Source organism: Colias eurytheme, chromosome 23 (genome assembly GCF_061535395.1).
Source record: "Colias eurytheme isolate Ceu_HAF_F1 chromosome 23, ilColEury1 Martin Lab GWU primary, whole genome shotgun sequence".
In the NCBI taxonomy this organism is placed as follows: Eukaryota; Metazoa; Arthropoda; class Insecta; order Lepidoptera; family Pieridae; genus Colias; species Colias eurytheme.
Genome location: NC_143002.1, coordinates 254,111 through 274,777, shown reverse-complemented (window position 1 = coordinate 274,777; position 20,667 = coordinate 254,111). Strand labels below are relative to the sequence as shown.

General features: G+C 32.4%; 3 protein-coding genes across 3 annotated transcripts; 2 read left to right on the top strand and 1 right to left on the bottom strand.

Moving 5' to 3' along the window:
- Positions 1–421: 421 nt before the first annotated feature.
- Positions 422–3,426, top strand: LOC149898079 (uncharacterized). Its single transcript, XM_090115347.1, has 4 exons — positions 422–514; positions 1,978–2,151; positions 2,521–2,683; positions 3,347–3,426. The coding sequence occupies exons 1-4, from the start codon at positions 422–424 to the stop codon at positions 3,424–3,426; spliced, it is 510 nt and encodes a 169-aa protein (XP_089971473.1).
- A 1,284-nt stretch (positions 3,427–4,710) lies between these two features.
- Positions 4,711–11,919, top strand: LOC149898078 (uncharacterized). Its single transcript, XM_090115384.1, has 5 exons — positions 4,711–4,797; positions 6,865–6,949; positions 7,668–7,777; positions 8,950–9,127; positions 11,864–11,919. The coding sequence occupies exons 1-5, from the start codon at positions 4,711–4,713 to the stop codon at positions 11,917–11,919; spliced, it is 516 nt and encodes a 171-aa protein (XP_089971510.1).
- Positions 11,920–14,256: 2,337 nt separating this feature from the next.
- LOC149898077 (uncharacterized) lies at positions 14,257–16,784 on the bottom strand. The gene is made up of 4 exons (XM_090115257.1): positions 15,987–16,784; positions 15,708–15,785; positions 15,161–15,314; positions 14,257–14,420 (listed from the first exon to the last, which is right to left on the bottom strand). The coding sequence occupies exons 1-4, from the start codon at positions 16,782–16,784 to the stop codon at positions 14,257–14,259; spliced, it is 1,194 nt and encodes a 397-aa protein (XP_089971383.1).
- Between the last annotated feature and the right edge of the window lie 3,883 nt (positions 16,785–20,667).

The following is a 20,667-nucleotide window of genomic DNA, read 5'->3' as shown; positions in this document are numbered from 1 at the left end:
TCAAAAAATAATTTACTATATGCAACTTTACAGAAATACGTCGAATCACGCGGAAAAATGCCACGCGTAACGAAAAAATGTAACACTAATTTTTTTTCCAACCCCGATAAAGGAGTTTCACTTCAAAAAGATAAAAAAAAACTCACACACACACACACACACATATAAGATACAGCAATTCCATTCGAAACGGATGTATAAATAACAATACACTCACAGAATACACTACATCAAAAGATCCTCTTAATTAAAAACTTACGTAAAATCTGACTTTAAAAAAACTGCACGCAGTTAACCTACGCGAAATAAATTAAAAACAAATCCGTCAATCATATCTGTCACAACACCTACCATGTGTTTATAAGCTCTTACCTTAGTTTTTGTCAATAAATAAATTAATAGTGAGGATAAAATCGTAAAAATGAAGTTCATGGACAGATTACCAACGGTAATCAGCTGCTGCTTCTGCTGCTTCTTGAGAGCTGGCACTGTTATGATTGCCTTGTTCTGTTTTGTAAGTTAATTTTCTATTGATATGTAGTAGGTGAATCAATTTCGTGTTTCTTGTATTGCAACATACGCAAGCAATATATGTATATAATAGTCCTATCTATCCGCGCTTTATAAGAACCTTTACAAATAATATATTAAAAGCTTCCTCAAGAACCACTCTATCTATTACAAAAAGCCTCATGAAAATCTGTTGCGTAGTTTTTGATGATTTAACGTTCATAGGGACGGACAGACAGCGACTTTGTTTATACTATGTAATGAAGTGATTAAGTATGCTCTATAACAACTAGACCAATTTTGATGAAATTTCAAGTCAAGGACAGCTTGTAAAACTATTTTAAATATGAGAATTTATTTTGCTTTCACAATTACACAGTTCAATTCATTCTCTTGGATTTGACTTTAATTAAAGATGAAAGGTCAAACGTGCGGCAGTTTTAAATCCCCAAGGAGTCGAAATGGGGGATGGAAATTTGTGTGGGAATTTTATTTTGTTTTTTCTTGTACTGTGCTATAAATAAAAATGTTATTTTTGTTTCGTAAACACAATTTGGAACTGGAAAAATCCAGTTGATTGCTATGAACAGTAACAGTGGTATTGTTTTTCAATTTATACAAATCTTTAAAAGGTACCTTATACAAGTTTTTATTAAGGTTTAAGATTTCAGTTTTTACGCCAGATCGTAACTTCCTTTCTTATTAATAATTCAGTTTCAGCAATGTTTTTAAATGCTTCATTCAATAAACCAACTTAAAACCCAGAAAGTCTACCTACCTATCTTTGTGTAAAGGTGCATTTACATCAAACGAGCGAATGCTCATTCTAACCCCACTATGTCAAATTCTATTAGTGTGAAACGGCGTAGAGTAGTCTTTCGTTGTTCTGTGCGTTCGAAAAGATTCTATGCAATATTTTAATACTGAACAACACTGTGTAAGAGTATTCGTTTACACTACAAGATCACGAAAGAATGCTCTTGCACTAGCTCTATGTTCGTTTGCTCTACATGCAAAGTTTCAATTATTTTCAAGTCAATGATAATAATACTCCACATTGATACAGGCTCGTCTTTACGTAGTATCTGTTCTATTACAGTGTTCAATTTATGTTTTACCGTAGGGTCTTCTACCAAATACTCTATTTATAGAAAAGATAGAAGTTGATACATTCAATAAATAATTTATTTGTGTTGATATATTTAACAATTATAATGATTATATTTTTATTTACGTCTTAAACTAACTTATCCTACGAATCTAAAAACCCACTTTATTACATGTATAATTCCGGACAGATCTAAATTATATATGATCATTATTGTTATTATTAATCTGATTATTGTAAAATTTAAATGATTTAAATATAATATGTCCTATTTTATTGCAATACCTGCATAAGGTTGCCAATATGTAAAAATGTATCTGTATGCAATAAATGATTTGAATTTGAAATTTGTCCTGCAGTTTGCCGGGCTACTCTTCGCGCCGAACGTGAACCACACGCGCGGCTTCTGGGACATGGACTCCGTGCTGTCATACTACAGCACCGCGACAGAGAGCGCAGTGCAGGTGCTGCTCGGAGCCGTCTCCGTGCTGCTCTGCTTCGTCAGCGTGCTGCTGGCGATCGGCGCTTTGTGTGTATGTTAACTATCAAACAACGACCTGCTGTTGATGTTGATGTTGATTTTGCTGACTTTCACTTATAGATAGCTGATGTTATAAGGAGCAGCTACTTTTTATAATGAAACTAGCTGCGCTCCGCGGTTTCACCCGCGTGGCTCAGCTCCTGTTGGTCTTAGCGTGATGATATATAGCCTATAGCGTTCCTCGATAAATGGGCTATCTAACACTGAAAGAATTTGTCAAATCGAACCAGTAGTTCCTGAGATTAGCGCGTTCAAACAAACAAACTCTTCAGCTTTATAATATTAGAATAGATTACCATTATAAAAAACAAAACATTAAAATTAAAAGGAAAAAACCCCTTAAATATAAAATTCCTTCTAGAACCTTCCAGCGCTGATCGAGATCTACCAATGGGGTGTTCTCTTCTACGGCTGCACGGTGTTCCTGCTGTTCGCTATCTTGGATGTCTTCTGTTTCTTCGTGCATAGCAACTGCGTGGTGGCGGGAGCCGTTCTGCTCGGACTCATGGTTGTTATTGTTCTTTGTAAGTACACCTGGAGTATAACTTTTATTGGTTTAAGGTTTATTGGTTAACTCAAACATTTATTTGTTCAAATAAGCATGTTTTGTCCTGAAGTTCTGAGAACTAAGAAACGTCAAAAAATATATATTTAAAACCAATTGGAAAGCAGTTTCTACAGACAAAAAGAAACTTGTACTCGTTCTTTTCAAATTATATGAATTTTACAAAATTTATCATTTGAAATGATGCCAGAAAACTGTCCAGTCCATTGTTGGACAGAATGCTATAACTTGGCTGGTTTGAAGAATGCTTTTCCGCTAATAAGACAAATTGCTTTACAAACCTTACCTTATTGATGAAAAATATTTGGCAAACGCAAGTCTTACATATAATAAAATTTTATTTTTAGATAAAGTCTTAATTAATTTTATCTAAAAACTAGCTGTGCCTCGCGGTTTTACCCGCAGTGCTCTGCTCCTGTTGGTCTTAGCGTGATGATATATGCCTATAAACTTCCTCGATAAATGGGCTATCTAACACCGAAAGAATTTTTCAAATTGGACCAGTAGTTCCTGAGATTAGCGCGTTCAAACAAACAAACTCTTCAGCTTTATAATATTAGTATAGATATACATATACTACACAACTAGATCAGCTAAATAATATAAGTAAATAATGTTTCAGTGACAATGTACTTCATGATCGTGGTGAACAGCCTCCGGATGTCGATGAAGTATCTCAATAATGACGAATTTGTCTTGTGATTATGTGCTGTAAATATTTTAGTAAATTTCTTTTGAAATTAAAGGCTTTTATTGTAGATTTGTTATACTTAAGTCACAGAATACTTAATAGTAGCTAACGCTACCAAAGTGAAGATTATGATATTTGATAAAAAGTAGTGTAATTTTTTGGAATAAACAAATTATCATTATAGGTTAATCACTACATAGTAAAAAACAAAATCGTTTTCTGTGTCCATATGTCCCTTTGTAAGCTTGAATCTTCAAAATTACGGTTTTTTTAAATAAATAGATATATTCAAAAGGAAGGTTTAAGTATATTATTTATTAGGTTTTAGACAAAGTGGGCGAAGCCGCGGACGGTAAGCTAGTAAGATAATATAAGGCAAATAAAAAATACAAACTTACTTTGACAATTTAATTGGAGCTTCAATATAGCTACAAATCCATACTAATATTATAAATGCGAAAGTAACTCTGTCTGTCTGTCTGTTACTCAATCACGCCTTAACTACTAAACCAATTTGCATGAAATTTGGTATGGAGATATTTTGATACCCGAGAAAGGACATAGGCTACTTTTTACCCCGGGAAATAGGATAGGTTTTATCCCGGAAATCCCACGGGAACGCGAACTATGCGGGGTTTTCTTTGACTGCGCGGGCGAAGCTGCGGGTGGAAAGCTAGTAGTAAATAAAAACAGGAACAACATCTTAAAAGTTTTGTTATCGTTCCCATGAGAATATATTTACTTATATTTTCCCTTTAAAGTCTATCGCAACGGAACAAAAGATGCTTGTTGTGTGAATATTATGCTAAGCTCACCGAAGTCGGTGATAATGTTACTGTGCTAAACAAACTTGAATGTTTATTTAGTCTTCCATATAATTAATATTTTAAATGCGAAACTATCTGTCTGTCTGTCTTAACTTCACGCCTCCACTGAACCGATTTGAATAATTTTTTTACAGATAGTTTGAGACCTGAGAAAGTGTGTATTGATTTTACACTCTTCACTGTTCATTATACCAAAACTGAATTACCTAATAGTACATCTAGTCACGACTTAGTTAATTAAAAATTCGTAATTGTCTGAAACAAAGTCTGTTTTACTATCTCGTCTAATCTAATGCCTATTCAGATTTCAAAGGAGAGGAAATTGACGTTATCATTGTCACAGAACTTTTCCATTTATTATCTGTGACCTCAAGACGTCAAAGTGACAAGGGCACTGCGAACTGCCAACTTCCAAAATGTAGCCGTTTTATTTATTTTGATTATTTAAGTGAAACATAAATTGTGATCATGTGTGAGATATTTCCCGAAGTGGATAGTTGTTGCATGGTGGTCTCGTTGCGAGTTGGGATGCTGTTCATATCTGTACTGTGTATTGTATGTGATGATATCTGCACTTCTATAGCTGAAGAGTTTTGTATGTTTGCACGCGCAAATCTCAGGAACTACTGCACCGATTTCGCACATTTTTTCCCCGTTGGATATGTTCGTGATGGTTAAGTATCACGTTCAAATCGCTTATCACTACATAGCATAAAACAAAGTCGCTTTCGTTGTCTGTTTGTCCCAGTAAGGTGTTTTATTAATATGCTTAAATATTTAAAACTACGCAAAGGATTTTGATGCGGTTTTTTTTTTTAAGATAGAGTATTAGAGTGGTTCCTGAGGAAGGTTTTAGTTGGTATATAGTTTATTAAGTAGTTATAATGTATACGTGTAATGTGTATGTTAAAAATGCATAAATTATTGGAATCAAATCCTATAATAATCATCAAATTTTACGATAAATGTACCAAATTACACTCAAATTATCCACTAACTTGCACACGTATAATAATAGAATAGAAATGATTATTGACCCGTCTAGATAGTTTATGATTACTGAGTCTTCGAAACTTTCTGAATTCCTAACGTAGAGTCTGTGGGTAATTAAGAGTCATTACGTGTATGAACTTTCATCAAATTCCACATATTTAGCGTGATTTAAGTCATAACATAAAAAGAAAAAGCAGTAAGAACAATTTCGTTGAACATTAAGAGTCCTAATACAAAATTGCGCTGGACGAAAGCTAGTATTTTTACGTTTTAACGCGATCATCGTGTAGTCGAGTAGCAAAGGCTGAAAGCGCTCAAAGTGGAAACATTATAGGACCTTATTATCTCGTTATCGTCTACTCCACCAATTCTAATCTAATATCGTGGGCTTCCCGCCTACTGCGCGTGGGAAAAACGTACTTTAGTAATTTTGTGTCTGACGGAGCAGCGCAACACGTCCTACTCCCTAAAGCGCGGAGCGCGGTCTGCCGTAACAGCGTTTGCGCTCCCGTATATAATCGAAAATTCTAGAGAACTTTAAAATATTCCATTACTTTCATAAATCATATAATATGTATTTTTTTGATTGCAAATTTTTAAGCATAAATCTATCATTTAATGTGTATTTTTTATTTATTTTTTACTCTGTTGTATGTTTTAGAAATTCGACGCCAAATACACATAAAATTTCATCAAAGTAAGGCTATTTTAACTTAGATTTTCTTTGAATTTTTGAATAAAAGTACTTAAATTGCCTCGAGCATATTTTAGGATGTCTCAGTGTCTTTACTGTTGTATATCTTATATATAAAAATGAATCGCAAAATATGTTGGTAAGCGCATAACTCGAGAACGGCTGAACCGATTTCGATAATTCTTTTTTTATTATATTCCTTGAAGTACGAGGATGGTTCTTATGTAGAGAAAACGTAAACATGTACCACGGGCGAAGCCGGGCCGGACCGCTAGTTTTATATGAAAACTTCTTCTTTTAAATTCCGTGTAAACTACAAAGACACGAACGTCCCGCATGGAAAAAATTGAAACACGCCCGAGGTTATTGGCTATTAAACAAACTGGACAATGAATATCAATAAATTGTCTGGAACATATTTTAGATATTGAATGAATCTTTAATTTAAGATAATAAAACACATTGTTACTAATTTAGTTTTGTTAAACGAGCGCCTAAAGAATTACAGAAACAAGTCAAAATCACTCTAAAATCGATATGGCCTCTTAATAATTGTCTTAATTAGTTTGTCTAAGAAAAAAAATGTGTGCGTGTACTAGTGTACACACATAAGAAGTGAAACTTCTTTATGACCTTATTTTTCAAAAAATAATTTACTATATGCAACTTTACAGAAATACGTCGAATCACGCGTGGTAGGGATAAGAACAAGATGGCGCGTAACGGAAAAATGTCACGCGTAACGAAAAAATATTACACTAAATTTTTTTCCAACCCCGATAAAGATGTTTCACTTCAATAATTTTATGTAACTATCTTCATTGTATGTATACCTAATATCATTTGATACAGACATTCTTAAAAAAATGTCACATATATTAAGTCTTATAAAACACTGCTGGATTCGAACCCGCTACAACCAAGTAACTTTACAGATGACTGGCGTGATAACGCTCACTGTGATGGAGCAGTCTTCAAACATTAATGCTAATAAAGTACAAAACGTCTCACATATACAGAGTAAGTAATTTCCTCTTAATAATATTATTTAACTTTTTAATTATCTTCTTTTAGAAGTCAAAAACTCTGTCGTGAAAGACCTTTATCTATTATTCAAACATAAAATATGTCGTGATTAAAATAAGCCTATTTTTAGAATTTCATTTATTTAATAAAATGGATCTACGTTTGAACGATATTAGTAATTTTAATAATTCTTCATCTTTCTTATTTTTGTAAATTCATGAACCTGAAAAATTTGTTTGTTTTAACGCGCTAATCTTGCAAAAGAGGAATACAACATTCCTTTTAGAGAGCTTCCTGTCTTTTCCCGATAATAACTAAATAGGTACCACCCACCATAGGTAGTACCCTACTACTAGCTTATGTAATCTAAATAATACGGGTGAAACTGCGGGTCACAGCTAGTGGGTAAAATAAAAATAAGAAACTGATCCATGAAGTCCTTTACCAGTTACAACTATAATACAAATAATCAAAATATTATAAAGCTGAAAAGTTTGTTTGTTTGTTTGAACACGATAATCACAAGAAATACTAGTCCGATTTGTAAAATTATTTCGGTGTTAGACAGCCCATTTATCCGGGAAGGCTATATATCATCACGCTAAGACCAACAGGAGCGGAGCACTGCAGGCAAAACCGCGGGGCACAGCTACTTATACAATACATACAAAAAACACTCAAACTTATAAAAGACAATTAATATTCCTTCCAGAACCAGAACAGGCGGTATCACAAATCGGGCTGATCATTCCGAGCGGCATTTCCACGATGGCCACTGTCTTCATTATAACCGGACTTATATTGTTGTTCGCGACCTTAATAGTAAGATAAATTATTTTCATTTGTAGCAAATAAAGAACATAGAGCTTTCCGCTCGTGCAGGTATTGTTTATTGCTCGTTTGTATGAAATTTATTGGAGCAGATACGTATGTCTAACTAAGAAAAATCAGGTGAGTTAAATTTTAAATAATCTGTATCGCTAGCGCTAAATAACATTAACTAAAATATTAATCTTCTACTGAATATAAACCTTTTGAACGTAAATATGTAATTGTATGATTTTTATAGCGGTTTCAGTCTTTTTTGATGTTTATCTAGAACAATATAAAAAAAATTAATCTACATAGAGTCGATAAACTTGAACAAATTTTGATTCGATTTCGAGATATTTTGACTAGTTTACTATTAGTTTCAAAAATAAAACTTCACTATTTATTGTGTACGAGTAATATAAAAAACAAAAAGTGTGTGTTACTTTTCTAAATAATGTCCAGAACGGTGCCAAATTTCAACCTAACACAATTTCAGTTGAAAATTGACTCATGAATGTTTAAACATGCGCACAAACTAACTGTATTGCGATTTTTCATCACAATAAAATTTATTTTAGCTATTTTAAAGCTTTATCAACCTAGAATCGCTTTAAATTATTGAAGTCACGTATTTATCGGCTGAAGATCACTGGCAGAATTCAGACTGCTTTTACTTTGCTATTATTTATTTACCTGAGCTATTTTCTCTAAATACTTTAGATTGTTTTATTTATCGCAATAAAGACTAGCTTACCAAGCTTAAAAGTAAATAATATATAGGTACGATAAGATTAGAATTTTAAATGTTAAAAGTCGCTTCCTAATGAATCATTATACAATTTCTTGCTTCAATTATCGTTATATCGTTATGGACTTACCTTACGATAATTTAACTAATTTTTCAAAATAATGTGCTTATATGTAGTAGTAGCATATAATAGTAATGCTCAGATTAATCACTATATTTATTTTTAAATCTACCACTTTTGCAACAAGCAATGATTTGTTTTAATGGCTTGAAATAGTTGATTAAATATATTTTGTGAACCTAAAACTATTAAACCAAATATTACAACTACATATAAAGTCATCATCTAAAAAGTACCTATTTTATAAGACCTACAATTATAAATTATACTTAAATTAATATGATACATTTCTAATTTGATGTATATACACAGGACGACGAAGGCCTAGTGCAAGTGTTCGTCTGGCTGACCTTCCTCGCCATAGTGTTGGGTTTCGTCATGGTGTTCCTGATTGCGTGTGAGTGTCTGCTGAAACCCGTCTGCTTCCTTGCTGGGATGGACTGGCTCTCTGGGTCTATACTGCTCGTTCTGATTGTGGCTTATTTGTTCTGTAAGTTGATTATTGTCGTAGGTAGTAAAACACATTGTTTTTGTGCTTCTAAAGAAGTGAAAGTTTAAGAAGAAGTATGTACAAGATTTGTCTTATATAATATGTATTGTTAATTGTGAGCGAGCGAGTTTTGTTCAAATTAGTAGGATAAAAAAGTAAATGAACTTTCTCGATATTCCCGTAACTGTAATTTAGTGATGTAAAAACTTGATTTATTTACAAGATATGGCCAAAATAATATTGCAGTCCTAATCTATTGTTATTACAGATAATCTAGTTAAATATATAATGAACATTTTAGTTCCACCACTTTCTTATTTAAGAAGTTTATAATAAAATTGTAAAAGTTTATATTACACTTGTATAATCCGTAGGTTCCTCAGTCAAGCGCCCTAGGCGTTAGGTTCCAACCATTTAGCCTCTTTCACGGAGTTATTTATAACATACACCACCGCTACGCGTCTGAGCAATATAATAAAAAACATATCTTATTACAATCCTTACAACTTACTGTCTAAATTATAAGTGTTATGAGACTTGGAAAAAATAGGCGTATGAAAAACAGCTCACAAATGACATCATTTTTCTGCCTTTCTCCGGAAAATGATGAAAAGTTCAAATATATCCAAATATGATTTAGTAAAGCTGTAGAGTTTGTTTGTTAGAAGGCGCTTATCTCAGGAACTTACGTATCCATTACAAAACTCTCACTTTACATTATAAAATTGTGACGATGGATGTATCATGTATGTATGATTATTTTTGCTCTTTCACGAAAAATCTACTGGACGGATTTGGGTGAAACTTTACAGTAATATAGGTTTTACATCAGCATAGAAATACTTGATGTTGCGGGTTCGTTCTCGGGTACAGTTAGTATTGAATATATTCAAGTATTTTCACTATTTATACACTAACAGGCCGAAAGCCATTACTCACAACTTGTCAATACTCCACAATAACTGACGTGATGTTATTTACACTGTGTTAGTGTGATGAAACAACTGCGACGGGAAATCGAATTAAACTTTCATTTTATGGTAATAACTGTATTATTAGTAGTAGTATTATTTACTGCTTATTATGTTGAGTATGGGAAGTTTTGTATTTATCTCTGTTTTGGGGTTTTTTCAGTCGTAGAGTAAGTTGATAAATTATAACCTGAAAAAAGCATATAATATTTTCTTGAAATAATTACTTTATAATGGACGTTGTTGTAACTAGTGTTAAGATTAATTTAAAATATTAGGTAGACTTAATAAATATCACTATTAGAAAGAAAGAAAGAAAGAAAAAAAGCTTTATTGCCAACAATAACTTATACTACCTTAACTACAAATTATACAGATATTAAGCAATCGGAACAGACTCAGCCATACTGTGGGCTAACACCCGAACAGCGCTGATTTTCAGTCTGCCTGCATTTATATAAATTCTTATCATAAAAATTACATCTACAGTTCTTATCAATAAAAATAAAAATTTATCAATACATCTACATACATTGTTATTGTGTATTATAGTACATAATATATGCATATAAATCTGATTTTATTACTCACTATATACTTACTTAAAAAATACCTCCAAAAAGCATGTAATAAATTACACAACTTTACAAAATCAACATAAATAAACACTAAAAACTAAAAAGCTATCAAATGCAGATAGAACTGAACGAAACATACACATAACTAATCCTGATGTATGCACTTATCCCAAAATTAAAGCCCAGTAAATAAACCTCTCAAATCAACTTTTGTACGTGCCATGAATTTTAGTTTGGAACTAGGGCCGAGATAAATAAAAGTACTATCTAGCGGTTTAATATCTCATTTATAAATGCTGAATTTACATATTATTTACAGAATTTTCAGTAATCTACAACTTTTTCGTTGATTTAAACTTATTGTTGTTCTGTTTAGCTTATCTGTCAGTTAAGATAATATTGTATGAATAGATATATAATCTAACCGTAAAACCTGTCCTTTTTATGGTAAACTGTATTATCAACAAAACACGAGCAATTTGTAAGTAAATCTTAAGCTTAGGCGGGTGAGTAACAATAGCCAAACTATTTTATGATATTTTTTTTTTGTTTTTCTCGTTATACTGAACAGCTAAATATTCAAAGATATAAAATACTAGAAAAGTTAAAAATAAGAAAAAAGTACCTTGTTCTTTAAGTCAACTAATGCTGTATAAATAATAAATTAAAAATACTGAAATATTCCAGAACAAAAACCTATTTCGGTCCCAAAATAATCCGGGTACACCAACACTTGATGTTTTAATCATTCAGAAGCGGGAATGTTCCCTTAAAATGCTCGCTTTAAAGAATAAAGAAGTATATTGCGTCACTCACAAATTTATTGTAGGTTTGCTTTTACCAGGATGCCTGGCAGAGATTGCTGTGTAGTAAAAAGGCAGCCTTTTGTGCAAAATTTGTTAGTTTTAAATTACTTTTTATAAGATGTTTTTTCCTTCTTCTTCTTAATGAAGTATTCTTATAAATGCGAAAATTTACAAGGATATATTAAGGTTTGTATGTACGTTTGTTACTTTTTTACGAAAAACTACTGGATAGATTTGGATAAAACTTTACAGTCATAAAGTTTCTACATCAGAATAAGACATGAACTATAGAAATAACTTGCAGATGAAAACCCGCAATATAAATTACCTACATAGTATAAATAAATTTTAATACAGATAAATAAATATATATTATTTCAGTATGGGTGTACTTCATCAGCGTCGCAAACAGCTACGTTATCAGTACGTCGGGTTGATTCAATATTCGGGCTCGCTCGACCGAAAGTGATTGGATTATCGCGGACCTAATTGTGTAAACATTGTGCCATATGCTGATGGAGGACGGGAATTTATTGTATTAAAGTTTACCTTGAATTTGGCTTTTATTTCATTTGTTACGTATGTGTATTTACGATTGATGGGTTTAGCTTCTGTTGTTTTATCTGTTCATTGGATTGAACTGAGGAGCTCTTGTTCGTAAGTTAATTCATATTTATTTCCAACTCAAACATTTATTTATCAATAGGATTTATTTATGATAATACATATAATATGTTTGCAGATTTATCATATTTATTGAATACACGTGTATTTGAATTGTAAATAACTGACTATAAAGTCAGTCAGTCAAATACACGTGAATGTGAACATGAAAACAGTGTAAGGAAAAAGAAAGAGTGATCAACTCTTCCAGTATCATAAATATTTATTAGTTTGTCACTTCATTTTATGAACCCAGTAATAGCAGGATTTAGATAAAATTTTATGGTAATGGCAGTTTGTATGGGAAACGACTATGGCGTGATAACTTGAGGTGCGTACAAGTAAAAGTATATGAATTTTATCATATTTACACTCATATTATAAAGTTAAAGGGTTTGTTTGTTCGGTTGTACTAAAATAATAGTAATAAAATATTTCAGTGTTAGATAGCCCATTTATTAGGAATGCTATCATCACGCTTAAGGTGGGTTCCCACGGCCTGATTTATTCACAGACTGAATATTTCTCTCAATATCAAAAATTACTATTGTTCTAGTCATTCAACTTTCATTTATCAATAGTCGGAACCACAGAATAATTAATAGTAGCTTACAGAACCTTGAAGAAGGTCATTGACTCCTTTTAAATATGAAATAAATAGCCACGATACAATACATTCGCATAACTGATAAACAATGGTGATAAATATTTAAACCGTTAAGCCGATCCAATGGGGATTATTGGACATTACCACAGTATTACAATATTATTTCCTACAGTAAGGAATCGCCTTTGATGTCGCGCGATGCCGCCTCCAGCGTAGGTACTTACGCTGCCACACGAAAATACGCTAGGGTTGCAACAAATGGGAAATAAAACAATTTTGATTATTAATATTATGATGAAATCATTTATTCATATTATGTACATTCAAAATAATTGCGATTATTAAATCTGATGTAATTATTTGTTCATAAATATATAATTACAGATATTGCACTGCTAAATATTATTTACGTGGACACTTTATTTTTGGATGTTCTTAATTGTATATTATACCATTTAACTAAGTAATGCATTCGCATTGGGATATACAATCTGATTAGAAAATAATGAGGACAACATATACATAGCTTTGATTTTAATTCAACAGATACAATTAATACAATCTTTCTGAAATATTGTTTCCTTCTGGGATTTCAATGTAGATTTACATCCGTAAACGGAACAGTTTTTGCGCGTCATAATAGAATATGTAAGTACCTATGTATAATAAAATTATTACACAAAAAATACGACTGCGTCATCCTTTCGCGATAGTTAATGCAAACTCAGCGTGATTGCATTAAGCGGCCCGCGTCGCCCGACCCCCCGCCAGTTCCCCTCCGTTTCTCTGCACAAGTACATTCGTCGCCATACTGTAGGATGGTAATACTGTGACATTACAATACACCATTTAACATATAAGAATATATATCATGTAGGTACATAGGTTTATGATCCTTTTAATGGTTCTCGTTTATCGTATAGGGATTACATCTGGATTGTGTTAAGCTTACAGCAATAAAAAATATGCACATTTTGAAAGTGTGGCAAAAAAAAATTTAGCTCTACTAATTATCTTAATATGTAGTATTAGTTAACTTATTAGAAAGAGGAAAGAACGAAAAAGTATTTATTGCCGGAATCATTTAATACAATACAATCATAACTAAAATTAAAGGTACAAAAATGTAATTTATAAAAATGAAATGTACGCTATTCGGTACGTAAAATTAATTTTAAAGTGACTTATTTATGAGCGTTGAGAGTAATATTTCAAGGTCGTCATAGAGTAAAGCGATGATGATCATTGAATCTTGCCAATAAAAAAGTTTCACTTCTAACACGTGAGCTCGGCACACAAGCTCTTTTTTTATTATATGCGGTATTGTATCGTGTTGAATATCTTTAGTGCATTGTTTCGTATAGCGCCTGGAATGGTTAATTGCTTATATTTGATAGCTCCTCCCATAGAAAGCAATGATATTATACTTAAAAAGGTGTAGATAGATTATTGGAGATAGATTTAAATGTTTATTTATTATAATATGTGTAGGTTTATTTCCTACTCATAGCACAGTGAACTGCAGCAGGGCCACAAGCAGGGTGGTGATGAGCGGCAGCAGGCCGAGGATCGTGTGCGCGTTGAGATACCACATGCCGTACACGGTGAACGTCGGGGGGCGGTATTGTATTGTTTTCAATATCTTTAGTGCCTTGTTGCGTATGGCGCCTGAAATATATTGCTATTATTAATTACTGACTTGATTATAAATCATTGATATTATACGTAACAAGGTATTATTAAATTAGTATTATTTATAAATAATGAGTTCACATCTATAATATAATACTATACTAGTACACAGTTTAAAAAATAAATAAAAAAGAGCGTATGTGACGAGCACGCTTGTCAGAAGTGAAACTTCTTTGGCAGGATTCAAATTTAAAATTCATACCGAAATTGTCGCTTTACTCCAGACGGGACAGTATTGCCATGACGCAACCTTCAAATTTACTCTCAACGCGCCTAAAGAAGTTTCACTTCCAAAAACAATCTTCAACTCTCTTTACAATTTACATGTATAACCTGATCAAAATAAGCTTGAGATTTAATATATTTATATTATCGTAACAGACTAGATATCATGCGAAGAAATCTTAATCGAAAAACGCTTCCTGAAACTGAAAAGTAAATCTCGACAATTGGCAGGAAACTTGAGATAAAAAGGGTTCGAATGTATCTTTTAGCTAAGCTATGTGTTAGAAAGGATATACTTCCATAGCTATTATATCTTACTAGTATAATAAATCCGGAAGTTTTGTATATGTTTGTTACACTTTCACGGGAAAACCGCTGAATGGATTTTGATGATACTCTGTCTGTATAAAGATCAACGTCAAATTTGTTAATAAGCCCGTGATCAAGGCACGCAGCTGTATACCACCATCAGCAGGAGATCATCAGTATACCTTCATGGTACCGCGCCAGAACTGTGAGGCACAAGTGCCTGGTCCTCTTCACTTCCCCCTGCAGCAGCTCGCAGCGCACGCACAGCCGTATCGCTATCAGCACGTTGAGGAACATTATCAGCAGGAGATCTGTGAAGTCGAATATGGAGTACGTCTGAAAAAATAAGTCACAAAGTCATTATTTAATTAAAATAATATACTTACAAATCATTACTACTATAAATATGATCGAGCCGGAAAAAAAGTAGAAAGCCAAAAAAAATTCGTTAGGTACATCGAAAACAACCTACAATTTCTTGATATTAGTGTAAATAGGTAGACTTTTATCAAAATATAACCAGTAAGAAGCTTGGGCAGACAGGAAGTAGGTAATAAAACTTTAAATAAGATCTAGAATATTATTATATGTATGGAAATAGCTGACTCGGCAGACTTGTTCCTGCCATCGCGGAAACTTATTTTCCTGATTTTCACCGCAACTATCTTTATAATTTATTTTTCCGACTTTCAACTTCATTACAGATTTAGCTCATACTTAAAAACTCACCCCTTTTTGTGCAGCCAAAATATTGATTTCGAAAATCATCAGCGTGTTAAGAAAGCAGTTGCAGAAAAATAGAAAAATCTGAAATATTAAACAGCTTTATTAATATCTCTCACATCAAGAGTTGAGGGAGAAGTTTGTTATAAAATATAATTTTTTATACGTTTATTTGATAAAAAGCTCTCTTTTCAGTTATAAATTACAGAATCACGGAGTCGTAATTTATTTCTATATTAAAAGTAACTTTAATAACGCAAAATAAGAACTAATTAAGTTCCTCACTTGAAATCTATAATGATTCTGGAACGCTTCATATGCATCGAAAAGGGCAGTCACAAACGCATCAACGCAGCTTGTTTCAAACCTATGTGACTCCCAGGCCATCTGACACATGTCCTTCTTTGTAACATCAAACCTATTTAGTCTCCGCCCCTTCTCAACCAGTGGACCATTCAAAAAATTCATTAACACAGCATTTATAAAACGCATTCGAAGCGAAAAGTACTTAATTAGATTAGCACAGTGCAACCACGCTATGGTACAACTAGCTGCCACGTAGAATAGAACCAAGAACCCGGCCACCATAAAAACATCCCAGAAATTAACATAGACACATACTAGTGAAAGAATACCAAAGCTAAAACACACCGAAACAATATTATGCACGTACATTAAACTGTACATCAAATTATGCCGATCTATTTTCATCAAACGATCGATTTCTTGAAGTTGCACATAAAATTTTGTATTCGAATCATTGTTGATGAATCTCAAATGAATCGAGTTTAAACAAAATACGATATAGTATATAAACGTGGTGGCTATCGTGAGGTAGTATATGTCTTTGTGGAAATAAAACTTTCCGTAGAATGTGATAACTACGTATGTAGTTATGGGTAATGCTGAAATTACTGTTATTAAAGTGTACACTTTTTGTGCGGTAGTGGGAGGCGTGACGAATTTATCCCTGATATTAATGCGGCATATTCCGAGGACCATTTCCACCTGGTGGAAGGGAGAGAAAGATCGCACATAGTTCTTTTCTAGAATGTCCTTTGATAGGTATTCTGGAGTGACCATTTTGCTGAAAAACTTGCAGGTTCATTGTACGATATTTTTTTTGTTTTGTGAGTCGAAAAGGTATAAATATCGCATTTTTTGGCCAAAATAACATGCACCAATAATTTTTATAAAGTCACAACCGTAAGACAGTTTTTGTGGCGATTTTCCTATATTATCCGAAGAATATTTTTAATATTACACACAAATAAAATTGATCTACGTGTTCAAATAATACGTGTTGTCACGTGACCACCATTTTTGTACTAAAACAGAAAGTGAAAATAGTGAGTGCTAATAATGCTTATTGAAGGTGAAATATAATTATTTTAATACAGTAATGGCGAAACGACTATTGGTTATTACTAAAATTGTTCCTGTAATTTTGATCTATGGATATATTACCTGGAATAAGGCATAAGTACTTCAGCAAACAAAGGCCCTAAACTTACAAGTTTTGAAGAATAGCGGTAGCATATACCTACTTTTTATTAAATTTAAAAAGAAAAAAAAAGACGTGTGGCACTCGGGGACTGCCGCGGTAAAGCTATTGCATGCTATGCTTTCAAGCCACACCTCCGAGACCGTCGGAGTGGGGAGCGTGAGGTTTTTTCGTTACGGAATTTCTGGATTCGGTCCCCGCACTCAAGGCCCGCGATAGAAGCTATGCAATAGCTTAAAAATTAAAGATCTTGGAATAATATGATTATATTAATTAATTACTTCACCCAATATTTAGCTAGAATACGAGGTAACACTAAACTGGAGAGACCTAAATTATTTTGTTATCGTTATAAATAATCTGACACATTTTGATATTTATTGAAGATAAATTTAATTGTGTATTTTTGGTATAGTGTCCATTAATGTTATTATAACAATAAATATGCAATTATATTTATATTGCAATCATGTTTTTAACAAAACGTAATGAATATTGCTTTTAAGAGCTCAAATAAAGGTATAAACTTCAGTCATCCATTGTTTCATTTAGTCGGTTAGTCCATTAACCCTATAATTACTTATACTCGTACCTTTTTCTATACAAAAGTTATCAATGGAAAAGTTGTATTTGTTTGTAAAAAGCTCCACAAATACGAGACCGATATTGATAACTCATTCATCATTATGAAGCTACATTGGTAGCAAGTGACATACGCCTGAATTTCTAATCATTATATCCCACAATCTGACCGACCTCTGCTTATTACAAAAGTAATATTGTGAAATAATTAAATAAACAATTAATTATCATGTACTAGTTGCTCCTGTTGGTCTTAGCGTGATGATATATAGTTTACCTTCCTCGATAAATGGGCTATCTTAAACACCGAAAGTATTTTCCAAATCGGACCAGTAGTTCCTGAGATTAGCGCGTTCAAATAAACAAACTATTCAGCTATATAAAATTAGTATAGATTACACTACAATAATAATGTTAGTTTATTCTGTCCTGTCGCAATTTTTATTATAAAAGTTTGAAACCTAACTAAACTGCAACTCATATTTTAAACTCATAATATGAAAACTTCCTATAGTCCCAAGTTACTTAATATTTAAGTATTTCTTAAGTAGGCTGTCGCATGGTACAAGTTACGGAAAGTTACACTTAAGTTAAAAGAGGAAAAAAAGCAGCTCTTAATAAGCTTAGAGTTGCATTTCAAGGCATGCTTTAAAGTAAGAAAGATGATATTTTGCAAAGATTTTTAAAATAGTAAACCTACTCATAGAAATATCAAACAAAACATGTAAAAGTTATAATTCAAATAAGATTATCATATTATCCAACAAATTAAAAATTATTAAAATCTTTTCAGCCGTTCTTGAGCCATTAGTGATGCTATTTACAGGTTTTACGACGGTAAAAAGTAACCTATAGGTATCACACTCTAGCCTATCTACAGACAAAAAATATTTTTGTTAATAAAGTATGCCGCCTTCAAATGGTTAGAAATTGAATATTTAAAACATTCAAATTAAAAAAATCATCAATATCGGTTCACCCAGTCGAAAGTTCTGAGGTAACAAACAAAAAATAAAATACAGTCGCATTGACTACTCTACTCTCATAGAGAGTACTCTACTCCTCCTTTTAAATTCGTCAAAAAAACAAACTATCGCATTTATAATATTACTAAGGATTTATTTTAACTCGCCTTCACTTTTCTTTTAAGCCTCCAGCTGTTGATAGCTAAAAGCATTGGCCCATTAAAGCCGTCTATTATTCGGCCTACGGGGCATATCTCGTGGTGACGCTACGTGGTGACGCTACGTTATTTAGACGACATTGCAAAGTGCTTAGTGCTCATAAAATTGACATAAAACATATTTCAATATCATTTGATACGATGACACGGGTGTTACAGGTTGTTTCGTTTCATTTTATGACCTGATTTGTACCTACGTAAAAATAAAAGGTTTGGCCTGGGTTCGATTACGTAAGAACAAAAATGAAAGAAAAAAAGAACCAGCTTAGCATATGCAATACTTATTAACTCATTATTTAAAATTATCTTGATCTGCTCTATATAGCTTGCTCTATACTCTAAAGTCTAAGGTATTACCAAATATCTTCACTAAATTAGGCGAAAGACCAACTATGGAGTTTCTCTCCGTAGATACTGCTTTCCGAATCGGTGGTAAATGTTAAAAATATGTGTATAGGTGGTAAATGTTAAAAATATGTGTAATATGTTTCAAAAGTGCTTCTAGAAGAAGTCTTATTGAATAAATAAATGTTTGAGTTTGAGTTTTATTAATAAGAACAAAAAAATACAAAATAAACACTTAATAACTTTTTATATTTCACAATAACAATCAAAAGCCTACTCCAAACCAATAACTAAATTACCCTAACTATTCAATGAAAGAACTAATAAAATTCAGCTGCATTTACTTTTATTGATTCCCTTTCAACAGAGAGGTCACTTGGCCCACTTCCAACAGATCAAAATATTGCGATACCTGCTGCTGGGGATTGGGCCAATAAATATCAATGTTATATTAAAGGAAATATTAGGCTGGATATACGCGAACGTGTAGAACGTAGCTGAGTATAATATATGTGAATCGTTTCTGTTATTTCATTTATACGTAGACTTACCTGCACATTTATGTAGGTATAAATTTTGGTGGGTAATAAAACTAATGTTTAGGTAGAGTCACATTATAATTGACCATATTCTAACACAGGAAATTTACATAGAATTCGACATAAATACTTTTGTATTGCTTAGGTACTATTTTCTAATTCTTATATATACTATACTATATAATATAAAGAAGCTTAAAATGTGTGTATCAATATTGATCTATCCATATTTTGCTCTATTTTTTCGTTAAACTTTCTACCATGGCAAATTTTCCCTGAAAACGCTCATGTAAATTTCACCTAATTTTCCGGTTTGTTAGAAGCTCCAGTGAGCGGAAATGAAGGCGCCTTAACATCTAGTTATGTTTATATATATACTCTGATTGCACTCGCTGTGTCAATACAACAGGCGGTCATATCTTCGCAAATAACTGCGAATATAGTTTGTATGACCACTGATTGATTTAGACATAAATCGATACAATTGATAGAAATAGATCTGATTTACTAAAAAAGATACAACACAATAAGTCCTCGTTTTGCTTGGTACGTCATTTTATGTTTGGCTTAATCTTATGTTAATTCTCAAGCTATAGTGATAATTTAATTACAATAAGATCGCTAATGAGACTGCGTAAACAACATCAATACCAACTGCTACAAACGTAAAGACTACTGACCATAGTACACATTTTCATTGAGTAAATAGTAAGTAAAGTCTACAAGTCTGATTTAGATTTGCTAATTTTTTATGATAAATGTCTTCAACCATATCATTATATTCATAATATCATAATATTCACAGCTCTATCG

What these genes read in the sequence shown, in the direction of transcription:
- LOC149898079 (XM_090115347.1), top strand. Translation starts at nt 422, where the DNA reads ATGAAGTTCATGGACAGATTACCAACGGTAATCAGCTGCTGCTTCTGC. An exon ending in TGATTGCCTTGTTCTGTTTT is followed by an intron (nt 515 to 1,977) that starts GTAAGTTAATTT and finishes TTTGTCCTGCAG; the next exon opens with TTTGCCGGGCTACTCTTCGC. An exon ending in TGGCGATCGGCGCTTTGTGT is followed by an intron (nt 2,152 to 2,520) that starts GTATGTTAACTA and finishes AATTCCTTCTAG; the next exon opens with AACCTTCCAGCGCTGATCGA.
- LOC149898078 (XM_090115384.1), top strand. Translation starts at nt 4,711, where the DNA reads ATGTGTGAGATATTTCCCGAAGTGGATAGTTGTTGCATGGTGGTCTCG. An exon ending in AAACGTCTCACATATACAGA is followed by an intron (nt 6,950 to 7,667) that starts GTAAGTAATTTC and finishes TATTCCTTCCAG; the next exon opens with AACCAGAACAGGCGGTATCA. An exon ending in GATTGTGGCTTATTTGTTCT is followed by an intron (nt 9,128 to 11,863) that starts GTAAGTTGATTA and finishes ATATTATTTCAG; the next exon opens with TATGGGTGTACTTCATCAGC.
- LOC149898077 (XM_090115257.1), bottom strand. Translation starts at nt 16,784, where the DNA reads ATGGTCACTCCAGAATACCTATCAAAGGACATTCTAGAAAAGAACTAT. An exon ending in TTTTGGCTGCACAAAAAGGG is followed by an intron (nt 15,315 to 15,707) that starts GTGAGTTTTTAA and finishes TTATTTTTTCAG; the next exon opens with ACGTACTCCATATTCGACTT. An exon ending in TCTGGCGCGGTACCATGAAG is followed by an intron (nt 14,421 to 15,160) that starts GTATACTGATGA and finishes AATATATTTCAG; the next exon opens with GCGCCATACGCAACAAGGCA.